General features: G+C 39.9%; 1 protein-coding gene across 4 annotated transcripts in view; it reads left to right on the top strand.

The window, feature by feature from the left end:
• The first annotated feature begins 2654 nt into the window (after nucleotides 1–2654).
• LOC123505591 (myb-binding protein 1A-like) overlaps nucleotides 2655–20760 on the top strand; it is a 105287-nt gene continuing 87181 nt past the window's right edge. For all 4 annotated transcript variants that reach the window (XM_045257084.1, XM_045257085.1, XM_045257087.1 and 1 more), the window contains exon 1: nucleotides 2655–3048. In XM_045257084.1, the coding sequence (XP_045113019.1) occupies nucleotides 2878–3048 (171 nt within the window). In that variant the 5' untranslated portion in view covers nucleotides 2655–2877. The remainder of the gene's footprint in view (nucleotides 3049–20760) is intronic.

The raw sequence follows: 20760 nt of genomic DNA, 5'->3' as shown, positions 1-20760 counted from the left end.
TACCCTTGAAGAAGTTAACAGACCCCGCAGGCATGCTACAGTAGGCTGATTTTTTTCTTTTAAAGATTTCTGATTAAGGCAGAGGACACCGGTTTATAGATGAGTCGAGCGTGAACCAAATCGAGCGTGCCAAGTCGAGCGCACTGGTGACAGGTCGAACGTCAAAGCAATGGCACGATTTAGGGATTTTTCCCTATACAAAACAGTGTTAACATTCGGGGAGAAACTTCCCAGACAACATAATCGAAGCTATTTTCGTGAATCATAATAATTGTTGTGTCATGCTTTCGAATGCACTGAAGTAGAACATCAAATAAAGTTGTAGCTATTACCGTAAAGCAGTACATCAAATAAAGCTCTATTCATCCTCTGCAGAACAGTGAAAACTAGAATGGAATGGAGAAAAGGACTGAATGAAAAATCAAGACTAAAGATATTACAGAAAAACCGAACTCGTTATGTTAAATGGTTTACCCCAAGGAGGTAGAATAATGGAAGGCGGTATGACGTCACAAAAGTGAAGCCGATATACTATTGGTCCGCTGCTGCCCCTATCCCCCTTAAGGGGATATCACACTGGCCTATGGTACGCAGAAGGCTGGCTATGGTTCTTGGTGCGAAACCAGGAACATCATTACACACAAGCTGGCCGTGTTCTTGCTATGCTAGGCTAAGGACCCACCAACCAAGACCAAGCCTAATCAAAACAAACCAGAACAAAACCATGCCGCTTATACCTCAAGCTGTGCTTCGTGCTGGAATTGCATTTCCACTTCCTGTTACTGAAGAAAAGGAAGAAAGGGAAACTAGAGAAGAACCGAGAGGTGTGCTTTATCAGAGTCGGGGATGGTTGCCATGATCCTAAACTATCGACATGATATATGCATATTTTATTTTTCTAGATTGATGAAGTATTATTTAATATTCCAATATGAAAAATTTAGGCACGTTCTTTATAGTTTAAATAATATATTATTTTCATTTTTTTTATTGGGATAGCATACGGAGAACTGAAATGGATATGAAGCCATCACAAATTTGCCCCGCTTATCTCGGGAAAGTTCCAGCTATTTGGAGCGATGTTCCTCGTTTCGCGTATCATAGGCCAAAACATTACCAGCCGCCCATTGAAAATACATAGGAACGCCCGAGTTATGCTCCTTATTTTCCGTCTGATGTCCATTTTTCAAGGCAGCGCACCATATGTGTGACATTAAAAGACTTTTCATTAATAGTCGTGGCATACCGTGCCACGAAGATTTAGATGGTAAATCATACATAGAAATTAGATGCAATGTTTTTCAGTTTTGGTGGACTTGGATGATGGGTGGGAAGCTGTCTTTGGGGCAAACGTATGGCTCGACCACGTCCTGCACGTACAGTACACATGTAAATATACATAACTTGAAACATTAATTTGCGACGGAAATGGAATAGCCTATTATACCATCAATTCATTAATTTTTTTTTAGGTGGAGGGAAATTTAAAGAACTGGTTGCGCTGACTCTCGGGTTGGTATGCCGCTCGAGTTGGTGTGCGTTCGACTTGTTCAAGTACCAGAACACCTATAGTAGTGTTCAATGTCTTAGAAAACTCAATTCCTCTATCTATCGATTCGACAACCTTCCAGACAACCATCCTCTCCTCTTCAATGGCACTCAACTGTCCCGGTTGTCTTTTATCTACCTACACTGAATATTCTCCCCTCCCGTCCTGTCCAGTCCTTTACTTGGAAACTTCACTTCTCATTTCTTGCTAAAACAGCTTCGATGAAGAATTAGGCGTTCTGAGGCGTCTCTGTAATGTTTTTTTTTTTTTTTCTATGGAGTATCAGGAGTAATTACTACTCGCATGTATGCAGGGCTGTCCCTGACCAAAATAGGGCCCTAAGCGAAAAAAAAAAAAAATTTCGAGCTCACCCCCCATGTCAATCATTGCAGTGACGGCGCATGCGGTGTCAGATTACAACAATGCTCTAGCGTGCCTCATTGCAGCGCATATGCGCATCCTTTGCGCATGTGCACAAAATGGGGCCCCCTATGGATCGCGGGGCCCTATGCACTGCGCATGTTATGCGTGTAAGCAAGGGCGGCCCTGCATGTATGGGTTCCACTCACAGAACAAGGTGGAATCTTACATCTTATCTCCTCTCCTCACTTCTCTAACTGACTCTCTTCAGCCTCTTTCTCACCATCGGAATGTTGCATGTCTTGCTATCTTCTATCTGAAGTTTAACTACATAAAAAAAATAATAAATAAATAAATAAATGAATAAATAAACATTCGAGCCCTTACATACGGTAACAATAAGTGACAGACTAAGGAAGTTCTATGTAGAAGACAGAGATATTTGAGTGTCACTAAAAAGGAAGGATTATTTAGAAAGGTTGTGTCTACATAACCGCGCCAGCTCGCCCTTGCACCAACAGATTGACCTAGCATCCCCTGAAACACCCACCACCCGGAATGAAGACGGCTACTTCGCTAGATTGATTTGGAAGTCAAATGATTAATTCTATCCAGAACCCAATATAATTTAACCCCAATCACAAAATCACGTATATAAAAATATAGTTGGTAGTAATAAATCATGATAGCTCAGAATAAGTTCATATTTAGTGTGGTGAAAATAACAACACGAGGCAGACTGCTCCAAAACATTGTGGAAGCAACACGCAGCACGCTGGCGACAGCATGCAAAGCATGGTGTGGTGGTTGTGACCTGTGTGCTCCTGTTACGGGACGCGTTCGCTGCTCACTCAACAGAACACTGACCTGTGTACTCAAGAAGTATACAAAAGGAAAGGGAGAACTGTTCAAACTGTGTTAAGAGTTGAGACAGACTCTAGGGAGCAGCCAGCAGCACACGAGGCGTGATGGTGGCGGTGCAGAACGAGAGTAAGATGCCCCAGCGGCATAGCATGAATATCCCTCGGAGCGTGCTGAACGCCTTCAGTGATCTGGTAAAGAATGGGGAGAAAACGCGAACAGCCGCAGCAATGTTGATCCTGCAGCATGTGGAGGAGGTGCTGCGGAGGAATGAGCAGGTAGGTGCCAGGCCAGCTTACCCCGCGAAGCCCCACTCCTGCGGCCATTGGCATGGGGCTAAACAAAAGGAAAGAGGTTAAGAAAAAAAAAAAAAAAAGTAAATCTTGCCAATAGTACCTTCTTAAATATCTTTGAAATACCCATCCCTTCTCTCTCAGCAAGCTTCGGGACACATGGTGAATCAGGGGTTTGGGGTGAGAGCAGAGGTGGTAAATAGCACTAGTTTGACAATGTTTAAAAACATTAGATAAGCACTTAAATTTATTAGATTTATAATTATGTATAGCACTGCATGATAGTTTTTATAAGAAATTTACTATAGTTAAACAAGACATGATCCCCATGCATGGGGACCACAAATTGTAGAGGATTTCGCTGCAGGACTTAGCCCTGTTAATGGGCCAAATATTTAGAATTAGTATATAATGTATTGTGTACTTGTAAGTGTATCTTTAAGTACTGATGACGAGGTCGCTGTGCGACTGATACAGGATAACCTAGATGGGCCCTGGTGGCCCTTTGTTATCCTATTATTTATGTTATGTTATGTTATGGTCCTGGCTAGTTTTGCACCCTGGGCGAACAATCCATTGGCGGCCCCCCCCTCCCCCACCCCTCTTCCCCTTCCCCTTCCCTGTCATCCATACACCCCCAATATTATTATATTAATAATATCAATAGATTATATTGTATTATTTGTATTTTTATTATACATATGTTATTAAGTATAGCTACAAAAGGGAACATGAACATAATCTGGGTTCACTGCTCAAAGCCTCAAACTGTAGCATATTGAACATAACATAACATAACATAACATAAATAATAGGATAACAAAGGGCCACCAGGGCCCATCTAGGTTATCCTGTATCAGTCGCACAGCGACCTCGTCATCAGTACTTAAAGATACACTTACAAGTACACAATACATTATATACTAATTCTAAATATTTGGCCCATTAACAGGGCTAAGTCCTGCAGCGAAATCCTCTACAATTTGTGGTCCCCATGCATGGGGATCATGTCTTATTTAACTATAGTAAATTTCTTATAAAAACTATCATGCAGTGCTATACATAATTATAAATCTAATAAATTTAAGTGCTTATCTAATCTGTTTTTAAACATTGTCAAACTAGTGCTATTTACAACCGTCTCTGGCAATGCATTCCAGAAGTCTACCACTCTATGACTAAAGAAATATTTTCTTATATCTAACCTGCAGCCTTGCTTTCTAATCTTCCTGCCATGATTTCTAGTCCTATTTCCCTCCTCTAAGGTAAAGAAAGATCTCACATCTATGTAGTTTGTATCTGAGAACATTTTAAATAACTCTATCATATCCCTCTTATACATCTCCTCTCAAATGAAAACATGTTTAATTCCTTTAATCTATCTCTATACTCCAGGCGCTTTAATGCTGGTATCATCCTAGTTGCTCTTCTCTGAACTGCTTCTAACATGTTGATATCCTGCCTATAGTGGGGTGACCAGGCCTGTATGCAATACTCTAAATGGGGCCTAACATAGGAATTATATAAGCTACGCACCACTTCCTTACTTTTATAACTAACATTTCTATTTATAAAACCCAGGATCCTATTTGCCCTATTTCTTGCTTCTAAACATTGCTTTGAAAATTTCATAGTCCTGTCTATCACTACTCCTAAATCCTTTCCTTCCTCTACTGCCTCTAGCCAACATCCCTCCATCTCATAGTTAAAGTTTGTGTTGTCTTTACCTAAATGCATAACCTGACACTTTTAGAATTAAACTCCATCTGCCACCTGTCTGCCCATGCTATCAGCCTGTCCAGGTCTCGTTGTATTCTGTAATTGTCCTTTTCACCCTGTACTGCACATGCTATCTTAGTATCATCTGCAAACTTTGATACTTTGCTACTAATTCCTATATCTAAATCGTTAATGTACACCAAGAAAAGAAGAGGTCCTAGCACTGATCCTTGGGGTACCCACTAACCACTTCCTTCCACTCAGACATTGCCCCATTTAATACTACTCTCTGTTTCCTATCAGAAAGCCATTCACTAATCCAATCAACTAACCTACCCCCTATCCCATGTAGTCTCAATTTGTACACTAGCCTCCTATGCGGTACCTTATCAAACGCCTTGCTAAAATCTAGATATATAACATCTATGCTATTTCCATCATCTAACTCCTTGGTAATATATTCTAAGATATCGAGCAAATTTGTAAGACAGGACCTCCCTGATCTAAAGCCATGTTGGGTATCTCTAATTAATCTATTCTCATTTAAATGCTCCCAAATACTACCCTTAATGATTTTCTCTAGTATCTTACATACTATACTAGTTAAACTGATCGGTCTATAATTATTCGCATCATCCTTCCTACCTTTTTAAATATTGGAGTAACATTAGCTAACTTCCAGTCCTGAGGTATCTCAGCAAACCTAAGTGATCTTTCAAAGATTAACTTAAGTGCTTCAGAAATACTGTCTACACCCTCCCTAAGTACTCTGGCATGTAGCTCATCAGGACCACTAGCTTTCCTATCGTCTAGTTCAAGAATAAATTTCCTAATAATTCCCGGTTTTATATCAATATTTTCTAAAGCTCTTAAACTACTCGTCGCACTGTTTGTAACAGGATTTCCTATTCTTTCCTAGTAAATACTGAAGAAAATTGTTCATTCAATAATTCTACTATGTCTTCATTTTGATCCACTACTACACCATCTTTTCTGAGTGGTCCAATCCTATCCTTATTTCTTTTATCACTGACCTTGTAATAACTATATAATTTTTGGGATCTTTACTCCCAGCTCTAGCTAGTTTTATCTCTGCCTGCCTTTTACTTTTTTTATAACCTTACTCAAATCATCTCTGACCTGTCTGTACCTAATCAAATCTACATCTTCCCACTTTTCTGCAACTCTCTATATGCCCTCTTCTTCTCTCTGATCTGGCTACCTATCTCATGAGTCCACCATAATGGCTTCCTGTTTCTCTGCCTTATATCTTTGTAAGGGATACACTGCATCACTATACCCTTTACTACAACCTTAAAAATATCCCACATCTCCTGTGCAGTTTTATTTCCAAAACTATCTTCCCAGTTTACCTCTCCTAATAACTGACGTAACCTACCATAATTGCCTTTCTGATAGTTTGGGACTCTAGTCTTATTCACTATATTATCCCTACTGGAATTAATGATAAATCTAATTATATGATGGTCACTGTTTGCTAAAGTCTCTCCTACCTCAACTTCCTTTAAACAATGCTCAATATTTGTTAGTACTATGTCTAAAACCTTCCTCCCCTAGTAGGTTTATCTACCATCTGCACTAAATAGTTATCCTGAAAACTTTCCATAAACTTATTTTCACTAGCATCTCCTACCATCCTCTCCCAGTTTACTGACTTAAGATTAAAATCCCTAAGATAATTGTCTGACTAGTACACCCCTATTTATCTCATCTACCATAAGGTTGTCTACATCTGCTGACTGGTTAGGTGGTCTATAAAAGCTCCTACTCTAATAACCTTACTTTTGTTTACTCTAACATCCAGCCATAAGGACTCTACTCTGTTATCTACCTTAATACCATTAACCTGACTGGAAATGAAGGATTTTTTACATAAATAACTACTCCTCCACCTATCCTACCAATTCTCTGGTGTAAATACATAATGTATCCATCTACTTCATATTCTTTCCTATTTTCCTAAACTTTTCCTCATTTACCCATGCCTCTGTGACACATACAACATCTAAGTCCTCCTCAACTATATAACTAGATAACTCGTCCTTCTTGTTCCTAAGACTCCTGGCATTTACATAAAAACATTTAAGTCCTGCTACCTTCCTAGATGCTGTCTCCTTATTTGGAATCCTAATCTTATTCTCTCCTATTTGCACCTGGAAATCTTTCCTAATCTTTTCACTATCTCTGTTTATCCTATCTAATTTATGTCTAGCATCTTTCTTCTGGAATGCATTTGCTACCTCACCCCCTACACTCCATCCCAACTCCCCTCCAGACATCCACTCAGCACATCCACACCCTTCCTACTCAGATGCACACCATCCCTAGCATACAAATCCCTTCGCCCATAGAACCTATCCCATACATCCACAAAGCTGACACCCACATCCTTACACATCCCTTTTACCCGATCATTCACACCAATGGCTCTAGACAACCATTCCTGCTAACATACACACGAGGCAAGATTCCTGACACTACACACCTCCTACCACTCTCCCTTATCTTGCCTAACATTTCCCGAAATCTTGCCACTAACTCCTCCGACCCACCTGCTCTGACATCGTTCCCACCTACGTGCAAAACTACTACACCCTCCTCTCCATCCCCCAACCCTCTTCTGCACCTCCTCACTCACTGCCTTCACACCTGCACCAGGCATACACGTTCGTCCTCCTATCCCTGTCTTTCCCACAGAAAGTGCTATCTAAATACCTAACCTGAGAGTCACCCACCACACACACCTGAGGTGTGCTAGGCACAACCATCCTCCTCCTCTCCTCTACCCCTTCTTTCTCCTTTCACTCACCACAACCACTTCATTCACTCCACTCTCACTCTCCCCTCCCCTCCAACAAACCGAACCTATTTTCACACTCAACAGGTTTAGTCCTATCCTCCTAACTGCCTCCGCTTTCCTTCCCTCGCAACCTGCCATCTCTGCCCATCCTGACTACTATCTTTCCCAGTCTGGCTCGCCTGCTCCCTCTTCCCCACTCTGCTCTTCCCGACAGAGGGCCAAGCCACCCTGTCGCCCTCAGAAGGTCCAACCTTCGGCCTAACACTGATCTCCTGCCTAATTTTTCCACTGCCTCCCCAAGCCTCTTAACCTCCTCCTTCAATTCAAAGATGAGAACTTCGTTCGCACTTTTCCCCTCACTTAGCTTTCTGATTTCCTCTCGCAATTCTCGGTGCTCAAGAGAAAGAACTAAATTCTCGCTCTTGAGCCTACACACCATACACTCAGAAAAGTCAACGACCTTCCTGTCGTGCCCACACATCTCACACACAACAAACTCTCCCAATCCCACCTCAACACTCTCTTTCACGCACTCAATCACACTCTGATATACCTCACTTGAAAAGTAACTATCTAAAACTTGAGTTTTCTTGCTTTCTTTGATCATCATATGAAATCTGTTGTGCTATTTTATGATTTATACTGATAATGGCAAGTCCAGAGAGACATTCCTGTGACATACTGGACCTCAAATATATTTTTATAAGCTTGAGCTTGGAAAAACTCCTTTCTGCTTCAGCTACTGTCACTGGAAGGGTCAGGCCAATTCTGATTGCAGTCCACAGATTAGGGTAGTTTTCTGCAAGCTCTTTGTCATGAATAAAAGTCAGCAGCTCAAGAAGAGTCATGGACTTTGATTTTGATGGGAGGTCAGGCAAGTTCTTCAGCTCCTGTACAAGTTCTCTGCCATCCACATCTGAGTATCCCTTAAACTGCAATGTAGTTTGCAAGATCTCCCATTTCTTTTCCAGCTCATTGTCTGAGAGGTTTTGGAAATTAGAGAGCATTCCAAACTTTTCTCACACATTCTCCAATGTGGAAAACCTTTCCAGAATGGCTGAAGTTGCAGCATCAACAACAATATTGAAAAATGTGACCTCCAACTTTGTCAGTGCATCACTCAAAAGCTCATCAGATGCCTCATAAGAAAAGTGACGTTTTGTGTCTCTTTAGTTGGAGAACAGCCTCAACACTCATCTCTTCACAAATATCTTTTACTGACATTTGTGCTGTCACAAGGCTTGTTTCTCTGTATATCCTAAGATCTCTCTCAATCTTTTTGAAAATACTGACTGCCACATATACTTGCATGCTGGGAGACTGCATCAACTTGCTGACATGGTGTGTCTGGCTCAAGATGTCGTACCACACCACTGTGTGCTGAAGCGGTATGATCCCACCTTTTCGGACAGGGACTGGGCCTTAACTTTAATGATGGGACCTTTGGTGTGATCTCTCACCTCAGTCAGTGCCCCTCTCACAGCAGCTGCTTGATATCTCAGAGGCTCGACACTCTTCACCTTACTCTTCCATCTTCAAACTGATGCCCACATGCTTTTTGAGGACCCATCTTTGAGTGGAGGCTGCAAGCAGGGTGAAAAGCTTGTGCAGGATGCCAAAGTAATTCATGGCATCAGTGGAAGCCTTAGATGCATCAGTCACAACCAGATTCAGGGTATGAGCCACGCATGGCACAAAAATGGCTCTTGGATTAATTTCTAGAAGCCTGGCTTGGACACCCTTGTTTTTCCCCCTTCATGTTTGCACCATTGTCGTAAGCCTATCCTCTGCAGTCCTCAAAAGGAACATTTAGTTCATCTAGTCTCTTTAGAATAAGAGATGCCAAATGTGGACCTGTTGATTCCTCTGCTTCCAAAAAGCCCATGAAATGTTCCTTTATGCAAGGCTCTGTCAGTGACACCACACAAATCACAACTGACAGCAGTTTGGTGTGGCTGATGTCTGGCTTGCAATCAAGAATAATGGAAAAATATTTTGCCTGCTTGATGTCACTCACCATTTCTGATATTATTTTACTGCTCAACAAATCAACTATAGTCCTGCTCGTCTAAGAATGTGGATTGGGTGCGGCTCCCATGGGAAATAGCGAGAGGACAGCGCTGCCATACCTTTAATCCCTCGTTGGCTACACCCCCTCTCTCCCTCTTCCTCCCTCTCTCTTACCCCTCCCTCTTCCTCCCCCTCTCTTTCTTTCTGGTCAAGGACACCGCAGCTGACCTCCCATCACCTGTATGGATGGCGGGCGTGATTGGTGTTGCTGCCGTGAAGATTTGAATGTAGTTTTTTTCTTACTTATGTCAGCTTATTTTAAAGTACTTTCCTTCACGATATAATCTAATTATAACTATGGAACTATTTACCCATCCCAAACTGCAAGGAAACCTCTTTATAAGTATATTATTATTTTTTTTAGCAACACTGTAAAATATGTATGCCACGTTTCTTGCCAGGCTTATGAATATATTATCAATAATAAGTTTACTGCTCTCTCATACATTGTAATACTAAGGCTAAATGCGTATGTATATTTGCTGACCATATTTGCTAAAGTTTTACTACTATTAGAACTCTGCTGCATCACTGGCTATGAGACATGCTTCACCACTGTACAGCGGGAATTCCCCAACAAGCCGCACCCAATCCACATTGTTGGAGGAGCAGAACTATAGCTAGTTCATTTTGTATATTGTGACTGAGGTAGCTGGTGTGACCAGAGATACTTTTTTGGACACGGTTAAGGTGCTTTCATTATTGGGTCAAATTGCACCATGAGTTCAACCTCTTTAAGGAAATTGCTATTAGATGGCATGTACAATGTTTCTGTACCCCCCCTTAGTTCCAAATTTCTTACTGCTAGAGGCTGAACGATCACAGTCAAACATGTCAATACTGCTTGCCATCTCATCTTCTCAGCCTCCAGAAGAGCCATCTCCTAATTATCAATTGTTTACCCCCCCCTTTTTTTTTTCTCTCTCTCTCTCTCTCTCTCTCTCTCTCTCTCTCTCTCTCTCTCTCTCTCTCTCTCTCTCTCTCTCTCTCTCTCTCTCTCTCTCTCTCTCTCTCTCTCTCTCTCTCCTGACCACCGGTTCTTTCCAAACTTTCATGGAGTTGAAGTGTTCTGGACTGTTGTCATGAGAGGTGAGCAAATGAGTTGTATGCTTCCAGTCTCTCAGGCCTGAGCTTGTTAAATGAATTACCTTCTTAGAAAATAGTTTACAGCAAAAGCAGAAAAAGGCTGTTGTTTTTCTTTGAATATATCAACCAACTTCTGAGAATCTTTTCACCATTGACTAAGGTTTTTTTTAAATACTGGTGATGACAACTCCCATCTGCCTCATTCCTAGGGAAAACAAAGTCAGCCGGTACCTCACTTGGTTCCCTGCAAACCAGCTCCGTTCGAATTCTGTCGGTCAGAACTGAAGGCTAATTAGCGGGGTCAGTGGATTGCGGCTCATCTTCAGGCAAAGGATTTGGTGGGGATTCTGGTTGAGGCATTTCTAATAAAGAGCATATGGTATTGTCATTAGTATACACATTAATCACTATATTTATTGTGATTATAAAAGTTAAGTAAAGCAAGAAAACACACATACACTGCCCCTATCCCCAATATGCACACACACACACACACACACATAATGTATTCCAACATAAATGGAGTGATATCGGGGATTTTAGAACTCAACGATTACTTGAGGGACAAGAACCCAGATATTGTGGGTCTTACTGAAACAAAACTGAGAGAGGGAGAAGACCTGATGATGGTTGGAGAAGGGAAATATAATGTTTGGAAAAGAAATAGAGTAGGTAAGATGGGAGGAGGAGTGATGTTGCTGGTTAAAAAAGATATAAAGGTGGATCAAGTGAAAGAAGGTATGGGAAAGGCAGAAGTGCTAAAGATCAGAGCAGAAACTAATGAAGGAAAAAGAGGCACTACATAGTGGTGTACGTACCACCTAAGACAAATGCATGGTCAGTACAGGAATATGAAGAAATGATAAGTGATACAGGAACATGTCTGGAAGAAATGTTGGGTGGCTGTGAACGAACTATAATGATGGGAGATTTTAATTGTAAAGAGGTGTGTTGGGAGGACTGGTCAATGGAAGGATCAGAGACAACATGGGAAATACACTATTGACACTGGCAATGGAAAATGTGTTAACTCAGTGGGTCAAAGAAGATACTAGGTTTGGAGGAGAGGGAGCATCGTCAAGACTGGACTTGGTCTTTAGTACAGAGCCAATGGTCATTGAGGAGATGAGGGTGGAGTGCCCTTTAGCAAAGAGTGATCATGCAGTTTTGGAGTTCAAGGTGATAGATGAAGAGAAATCTAGAAGAAATGAAGAATATAAAGTGGGAAGATGGAATTATGCCAAGACAGATTTTGGAAACCTAAAGAAATTCTTTCAAGAGACAAATTGGATGAAATTCAAGAGTGCTAAGGAGCAAATGAAAAGTGGAAGGAATTTATAAAAATATACAAAGAAGGTGAGAAAAATTTGTACCAATAAGACAACATAGAAGTTGGAAAGCAGGACTGGTTTAACGATAGATGTGAAAAGGCTAGAACAAGAAAAGAGGATGCATGGAAGAGGTGGAGAAGGAAAAGACGGATTAAGCAGTGGGAAAGTTACAAAAGAGCAAGAAATGAATATGTGTTGATTAGAAGAGAAGAAAGAAAGAAACAAGAAAAGGATATAATTGATAAATGTAAAGACCAACCAAGGCTTTTTACAGACATGTGAACAACAACATCAAAAATAGAAAGTATTGAAAGTTTAGAAGTAAATGGAGTATGCAGTGAAGATCCCAGGAAATGGCAGAGGCTATGAATGGATGCTTTCGGAAGGTATTCACAAAGGAGACTGCTTTTGACAAACCACTGGTAATGGAACAGAAAGGGATTATGAAGGAGTTTCAAGTAACTGTGGAGGAGATCAAGAATATGATGGGGAGTTTAGAAGTGAGAAAAGCTGTGGGACCTGATGGGGTATCAGGATGGATTTTAAGAGAATGCAGGGAGCAACTGGCAGAAAAAGTTTGTGAAGTAATTGATGCCTCATTAAGGGAAGGTGTAGTGCCCCAAGACTGGAAAAGAGCTAACATTGTCCCAATCTATAAATCAGGTAACAAGAGAGACCCATTGAACTATAGACCAGTGTCACTTACAAGTGTGGTAGCTAAGATGTGTGAGAGGGTGGTGAAGAATAGATGGACAGACTTCTTGGAGAAAAATGACATACTTTGTGAGTGTCAATTTGGTTTTAGAAAAGGGCGTTCATGCACGACAAACCTGATATGTTACTATTCGAGGGTGATAGATGTAATACAGGAAAGAGATGGTTGGGCTGATGGAATATATCTGGATTTAAAAAGGCCTTTGATAAGGTACCACACCAGAGACTGATCTGGAAACTTGAAATGGTAGGAGGAGTGCATGGCAGTTTACTAAAATGGATGGAAGACTTTTGGTAGGAAGAGAAATGAGAACAATAATTAAGGACAGACCATCAGAATGGGGCTTGGTGGAGAGTGGAGTTCCACAGGGATCAGTGTTGGCACCAGTAATGTTCGGTCTACATAAATGACATGGTGGATGGGGTGTCCAGTTATGTGAGCCTATTTGCAGGCGATGCAAAATTGTTAAGAAAAGTGAGATGTGACAAAGATTGCGAACTACTCCAGGAAGACTTGGACAGAATATGGAAATGGAGCTGTACATGGCAAATGGAGTTCAACACGACAAAATGCAAGAAAATAGAGTTTGGCAAGAGTGAAAGAAGAATCAGGAGTATGTACAAGATAGGAAATGAAGACATAAAACCAGTCATGAAGAAAAAGACCTTGGGGTGACAATTACCAATGACCTATCGCCAGAGAGACATATAAACAAAATAATTGGAGAAGTATTGAACTTATTGAGGAACATAAGAGTGGCGTTCGTATATTTAGATGAAGAAATGATGAAGAAAATAATTACTGCAATGATAAGACCGAGGCTTGAATATGCAACAATACAGTGGGCTCGAACTTAAAGAAACACATAAGGAAACTAGAGAAAGTACAGAGGGCTGCAACAAAATGGTGCCTGACTTAAGAGATTTGACTTATGAAGACAGACTGAAAAGAATGCAACTTCCAACCCTGGAAAACAGAAGAGAAAGGGAGACCTGATAGCAATATACAGAGTGATGATTGGCATGGAAAAAATGGATAGGGAAGATCTGTGTATGTGGAATGGAAGAATGTCGAGAGGGCATGGGAAAAAACTAAAATGGCCACTTATAGGAGAGATGTGAAAAATATAGCTTCCCTCATAGAAGGGTGGAAGCATGGAATAGTTTAGGCGTGGAAGTGGTCAACGCAAGGAATATTCATGATTTTAAGAAAAAGCTGGACATTAATAGATATGGAGACGGGACAACACGAGCATAGCTCTTTTCCGTATGTTACAATTAGGTAAATACAATTAGGTAAATACACACACACACACACACACACACACACACTTTGTGAAGGTGAAAGAAAGTGGAACATTTGTGGAAAGTGGAATATATATATAAAAAAATAAAAAAAAAAAAATAAAAAGGTGATGGAAAGAGAAGAGAATGGGAGAAGAGTGAGGAGGAGAATGTTGTCAGAGGACAAGAATCCATGAAAAATGATGTGAGTGAGTGAAAAGAGGGCTTTGGACTAATACTTACATTCATATCTTAAATAATAGTGGTGAGAAGTTTCTAAATGAAAACTATAGACAATGCAGAAGAATGGTTCTCAGGAAAGAGAATTCTAGAAATGTGATCAGTGAGACAAGAATACTGGAATGGTATTATCAGTATCAAAACAGGACATCTGGAGAGAGAGGGAGGAGGATGGACATTCAAGAAGATATGAGAAGGTTGAATGATGGAAAAATGGACAGTGGAAAGTGTGCTTTGGGGTGAGGGTCTCAAGATATGGGTTGAATGAGGTCTGAGTGAGGTTGGGATCAGAATTTAGCGGGTGGGCTTTGAGATAGGAGGAAAAAGTATAGATAAATTGAAAAGACATGGATAGAAAAAAAAAAAAAAGTATTGGAAGTTCAACTTATAAGACAAGAAAGACTGTATAAAAAAAAAAAAAATAAATAAATATATAAAAAAATATATATAAAAAAAGAAATAGATTAAATACTTCACTGAGTTTAGAAATTACATCTTCTAAATACTTGAAGGAGAAAAGAAATGAGTTAGAGGGAAGGACTGGGATGGGGGATATATTGTCAGCTGATGTGAGAAAGAGAAGTGATATCCTGGAGGAAGGAAAGAAAAGAATATTAGAATAAAGCATTGAAAATAATATATAAAAAAATAAGAAACTTGAAAATAAGTAGAGTTGTTCATGATGAAGAAGAAAATGGTGAGCATTATGTTGCTGTTGAAGAAATGGATGGGCTGAGCTGTCTGAGACAGAGGTGAAATAATAATGGTAATTAATTATGAAGGATGGTGAGACATATTTGGAAACTTTAAAAATAATACCATAGAATCATAATACAGGTTGAAAAATGGAACTTCTGGAACAGAAGAGAAAAAAAAATGGACATAGAAATAATAAACTGTGCAATTCAAATAAAATCAGAAAAGACAGAGGAGGAAATTAACAAAAACTTATTAAAACTTATGTGAAGCTGATGGAGTACATGAGAGAAGAAAAAAATGTTTAAATAGATGAGTCTGGAGATCAAGAATGAAAGCTGATTGCTCTGTGCAAATCATAAATAAAAGATGAGTGATGAGGGCTTGTGTGTGATGGTTGAAGCTGAGTGGCTTATTAAAGAATGAAGAGGAGGAATGAAGAGCTGCAGTGGGAAAACAGTGAAATCTACAAATGAGTAAAAAATGATACTGAATTAAAAAAAAAAAAAAAAAAAGATTCTTATATAACATGTTCAAGAACAAAAAGTGACAGATACATACAATCAAGTGATCAGAATGACTTATCTAACTAGATGGATGAACAATGAGTTCCTGATGCTTGCATCTGAGAAGAGAATGAATACATGTGATGGGAGGAAGTTGAAGTGATGATTGGCATGGAAAAAATGGATAGGAAGATCTGTGTATGTGAAATGAAAGAATGTCGAGAGGGCATGGGAAAAAACTAAAATGACTTATAGGAGAGATGTGAAAAATATAGTCATAGAAGGGTGGAAGCATGGAATAGTTTAGATGGAAGTGGTCAGCAAGGAATATTCATGATTTTAAGAAAAAGCTGGACATTAATAGAATGGAGAGACAACAGAGATAGCTCTTTTGTGTATGTTACAATTAGGTAAATACAATTAGGTAAATACACACACACACACACACACACATAGATAAAAGGTATAATATATGGAGGAGAGACAGAGTGGGTAAAGGAGGAGGAGGAGTCATGATGATGTTAAGGAAGGAGATAGTGGTAAATCAAGTGGAGTTTGGGGAAGGAAAATCAGAAATACTGTATGTTAAGATGCATATTAACAAAAAGGAGTTAACAATCATTGGAACATATGTGCCACCAAAAACAAACTAAGATGTCTGGGGAGATAGATTCCTGAACCTAATGATAGATAATTTGATGGTCCAAAGAGTAAAGGAAAACACAAGATTCAGAGGAAACGATGAGCTGGCAAGATTAGACCTAGTTTTTACAAGGGATATACCAATTAACGATGATATAAGATACAAGTGCCCATTGGGAAAGAGTGACCATGTAATATTAGAGATGGATATAGAAGAAGGAAAGGAAGATAGAGATGAATCATACAAAGGAGACCGATTAAATTACAGAAAGGCTGATATTGAGAATCTCAAGAACTATTTTAAAACGTAAACTGGGAGGAGATGGAAAACTCATTAACGGTTCAAGAGAAATATAACTTATTTTTGGAAATATACAAAACTGGGGTCAGGAATATGTTCCAAATATAGACCTAAAGAAGAAGGAAAGAAAGATTGGTTTAATGCAAGATGTGCTAGGGCAAAGGAGAAACGAGATGGAGCATGGAAAAGGTGGAGAAGAAACAGAAATCCAGAAAATAAGGAAAACTTCAAAACAGCAAGAAATGAATATGCTAAGGTGAGAAAGGAAGAAGAAAAGAACTATGAAAAGGACATTGTCGAAAATGTAAGGAACAACCAAAATTGTTCTACAGATTCATAAATGGAAAAATAAGACAAAAAGAAACAATAGAAAGGTTAAAAGGAGAAAACGGAATGGTGGAAGACCCAAAAGTATGGCAGAACTGTTAAATAGTAAATTTCATGAGGTCTTTACTAAGGAATCCAAATTTGAAAGACCACAGGGTAATAGAGAGACTGTCTATATGAAAGAGATTAAAGTAACCAAGCTTGAAATAAAAAGTTGATGACGGAATTGGATGAGGAAAAGGCAATGGGACCGGATGAAGTCTCAGGCAGAATACTGAAAGAATGTAGGGAAGAACTAGCAAGTCCAATATACAACATCATAAAATGCTCAATAGAAAATGGAACAGTGCCAGTGGAGTGGAAAAGAGCTGAGGTGGTTCCCATATATAAGAGCGGAAGGAAGGAAGAACCTTTAAATTACAGACCGGTATCACTAACTAGTGTAATATGCAAGATGTGTGAAAAGTAATAAAGAAGCAATGGATCGAGTTTCTTGAAGACAACAAAATATTATCAAATAGCCAATTTGGTTTTAGAAAAGGTCGGTCATGTGTGACAAATTTATTGAGTTTCTACTCTAGAATAGTTGATAAAGTACAAGAGAGAGAGGGATGGGTTGACTGTATTTATTTAGATCTAAAAAAGGCTTTTGATAAAGTGCCACATGAAAGATTACTATGGAAGTTAGAGGAGAAGGGTGGCTTAAAAGGAAGCACATTGAGATGGATGAAGAATTACTTAAGGGGAGAGAAATAAGGACGATAGTTAAAGATATGAAGTCCAAGTGGAGAACAGTAGACAGCGGAGTGCCACAGGGGTCAGTATTGGCACCAATACTTTTCTCGTATATATAAATGACATGCCAGAGGGAGTGAACAGCTACATAAATCTGTTTATGGACGATGCGAAACTGTGCAGAGTCATTAAACAAAAAGAGGATTGTGAAATACTACAGGAAGACTTAAACAAGATCTGGAAATGGAGCAAAAATGGGAGATGGAATTCAATGTGGACAAAAGCCATGTCATGGAAATGGGAAAAGTGAAAGACGACCAGTGGGAATCTATAAGATGGGAGATGGAGTAGAACTAGAAAAAGTAAAAAGGAAAAGGACTTGGGAGTGACAATGGAAGAAAATAATCAACCGGTTAGCCATATTGATAGAATTTTCAGAGAGAGTATAATTTGCTAAGGAATATTGGAGTAGCATTTCACTATATGGACAAGGAAATGATGAAGAAATTGATAAGTACTAAAATAAGACCTAGATTGGAATATGCAGGAGTTGTGTGGACTCCCCAAAAAAGAAACACATAAGAAAATTAGAGAGACTACAAAAATGGCTACAAGAATGGTTCCAGAATTTAAAGGGATGGCATATGAGGAGAGACTAAAGGCAATGGATCTACCAACCTTGGAGCAGAGAAGAGAGAGGGATCTGATACAAGTTTATAAATTGATTAACGGAATGGATGAAGTGGATAATGAGAAACTGATCCTGAGAGAAGAATATGACTTTAGAAGCACAAGATCGCATAGTAAGAAACTAAGGAAGGGACGATGTCTGAGAGATGTTAAAAATTTAGTTTCCGCAAAGATGTGTTGAGACTTGGAACAGTTTGAGTGAGGAAGTGGTATCAGCAAAGAGTGTACATAGTTTTAAAGAAAAATTGGATAAGTGTAGATATGGAGACGGGACCACACGAGCATAAAGCCCAGGCCCTGTAAAACTACAACTAGGTAAATACAACTAGGTAAATACACACACACACACACACACACACGTAGTGTACACGCCGACTCACAATCGAGAGGCCGGGTTCGAGTCCTACACACACACACACACACACACACACACACACACACACACACACACACACACGTAGTGTAGTGATTAGCACGCTCGACTCACAATCGAGAGGCCTGGTTCGAGTCCTGGGGCGGCGAGGCAAATGGGCAAGCCTCTTAATGTGTGGCCCCTGTCCACCTAGCAGTAAATAGGTACGGGATGTAACTCAAGGGGTTGTGGCCTCCCTGTCCTGGTATGTGTAGTGTGTTGTGGTCTCAGTCCTACTCGAAGATCGGTCTATGAGCTCTGAGCTCGCTCCTTAATGGGGAAGACTGGCTGGGTGACCAGCAGGCGACTGAGGTGAATTACACACACACACACACACACACACACACACACACACACACACACACACACACACACACACACACACACCTGGCATGTCTTGAAAAGATGTGGCAGCAGAGGTGGATGGCTCCTCCTCAGACTCCAGGCCTCAGAGGCCTGTGTGACTTAAGATGGCTCATTTTGGCCTGTGGCAGCTGCCCCAAAGTAGTTCAGAAGTGCCCTTGAATTTGTAATTAAGATACAAAATGCAAGTCAGTTACCCAATTAAAATAAACCATAATAATATATAATTTATTATCATTGTTAACATCCTATTAACTAAACATAACACACTACAAATTATTCAAAACACTATGTCACATACAGTTTATAAACTGCCATGTCAATGTATGTTAGAAATTATTTAAGTCAGGATTGACCCATGTATAACATTAATACTTCCATAGTCAGGACATCTTGTTTAATTAATTGCATGACATGATGCCTCAAATTCTAATAACTGCTAATAAAAACAAGAGTAACAAAAAGCCAAATAGCCTACAGCCGTCTGTGGCTGGCAACTCAACAAGAGGCTAATGAATAGTGTACAGGCTATACTGGACAAATAATGGGCTATACATGCATAAATAACGTCACTCACAGAGACCTGCATACCTTTATCTTTCGATCTTTTCTCCTCTTCTTCCTTCCTTTTTTTTTTTTTTATCTAAACTGGGGACCTGATACTTTGTTTGACCTTTTTTCCATGGCACATTTGAAATTATCACCTTTTCCATCCAGTCCAGACTGACATGATGTAAACAATATTACGTAGATGATGCAGGCACAGATTCATCTTTTTTTGTTTATTTTTGTTTATTTTTTTTTTTTTCATATAACCCAATACATAACATGTAGCAATAGATTCTCTTTATCAATTTTATGAATGAATTAAAATTGATTTGGAAGCAGAAGTTTGCATTGTGTGGCATGGTATTATAATAATACAGAAGTGTCAGTCTATCCCCTGCCCCCTTCCCCATTGCTTTTCCTGTGAGTGACTCTCTCTCTCTCTCTCTCTCTCTCTCTCTCTCTCTCTCTCTCTCTCTCTCTCTCTCTCTCTCTCTCTCTCTCTCTCTCTCTCTCTCTCTCTCTCTCTCTCTCTTCACCTTTTCTGACACAGATATACACAACCTGTATAACTCTCAGCAACAAATTGATGTGAAAACAGGGGCACATCAGCCCCCACTGCACCAACTTGACAAGGAAATGAGCAGTATTAGTCTAGAAAACCGGTGATTTTTTTTTTCCCTTGCACACTTTTTTTTTTAATTGAGGGTGCTCGTGCGCCCCCAAATAGATTACGCCCTGGGCAGTCGCCCACATTGCCCATAGCAAAAACTGGCTCTAGGGGAGAGACAAATTTAGCAAAATTTGACCCCAAAAATTGTCTACGAACCTCCTCAGCCTAAACTAGCTCAGGGGGCAGGGTGCACCTCCCAGACCCCCCTCTAGGGTCTTTACATTAACCTAACCAAACTTAACTGTAAACATCATCTACCAGGCATGGGCTTTCCCTCCCCACCCCAGACCATTCCCTAGGATCTTTACTGTAACCATTTGACAGAGTATCACATAGAAGACTCCTATGGAAAATACAACATATAGGAGGATCGCAGGGAAGTATCTTAAGCTGGATGAAGGACTACTTAACAGAAAGAGAAATGTGGACAGTGATAAGAGACAACCCATCAAGTTGGAGCACAGTAACTTGTGGCATACCACAGGGGTCACCGCTGGCGCCAATAATGTTTCCAATACATATTAACCAGAGCTGGGGATTT

The sequence above is a fragment of the Portunus trituberculatus genome, chromosome 18 (genome assembly GCF_017591435.1).
Source record: "Portunus trituberculatus isolate SZX2019 chromosome 18, ASM1759143v1, whole genome shotgun sequence".
NCBI lineage: Eukaryota > Metazoa > Arthropoda > Malacostraca > Decapoda > Portunidae > Portunus > Portunus trituberculatus.
The sequence above is the reverse complement of the archived record's forward strand: the minus strand, read 5'-3'. Positions and strand labels throughout refer to the sequence as shown.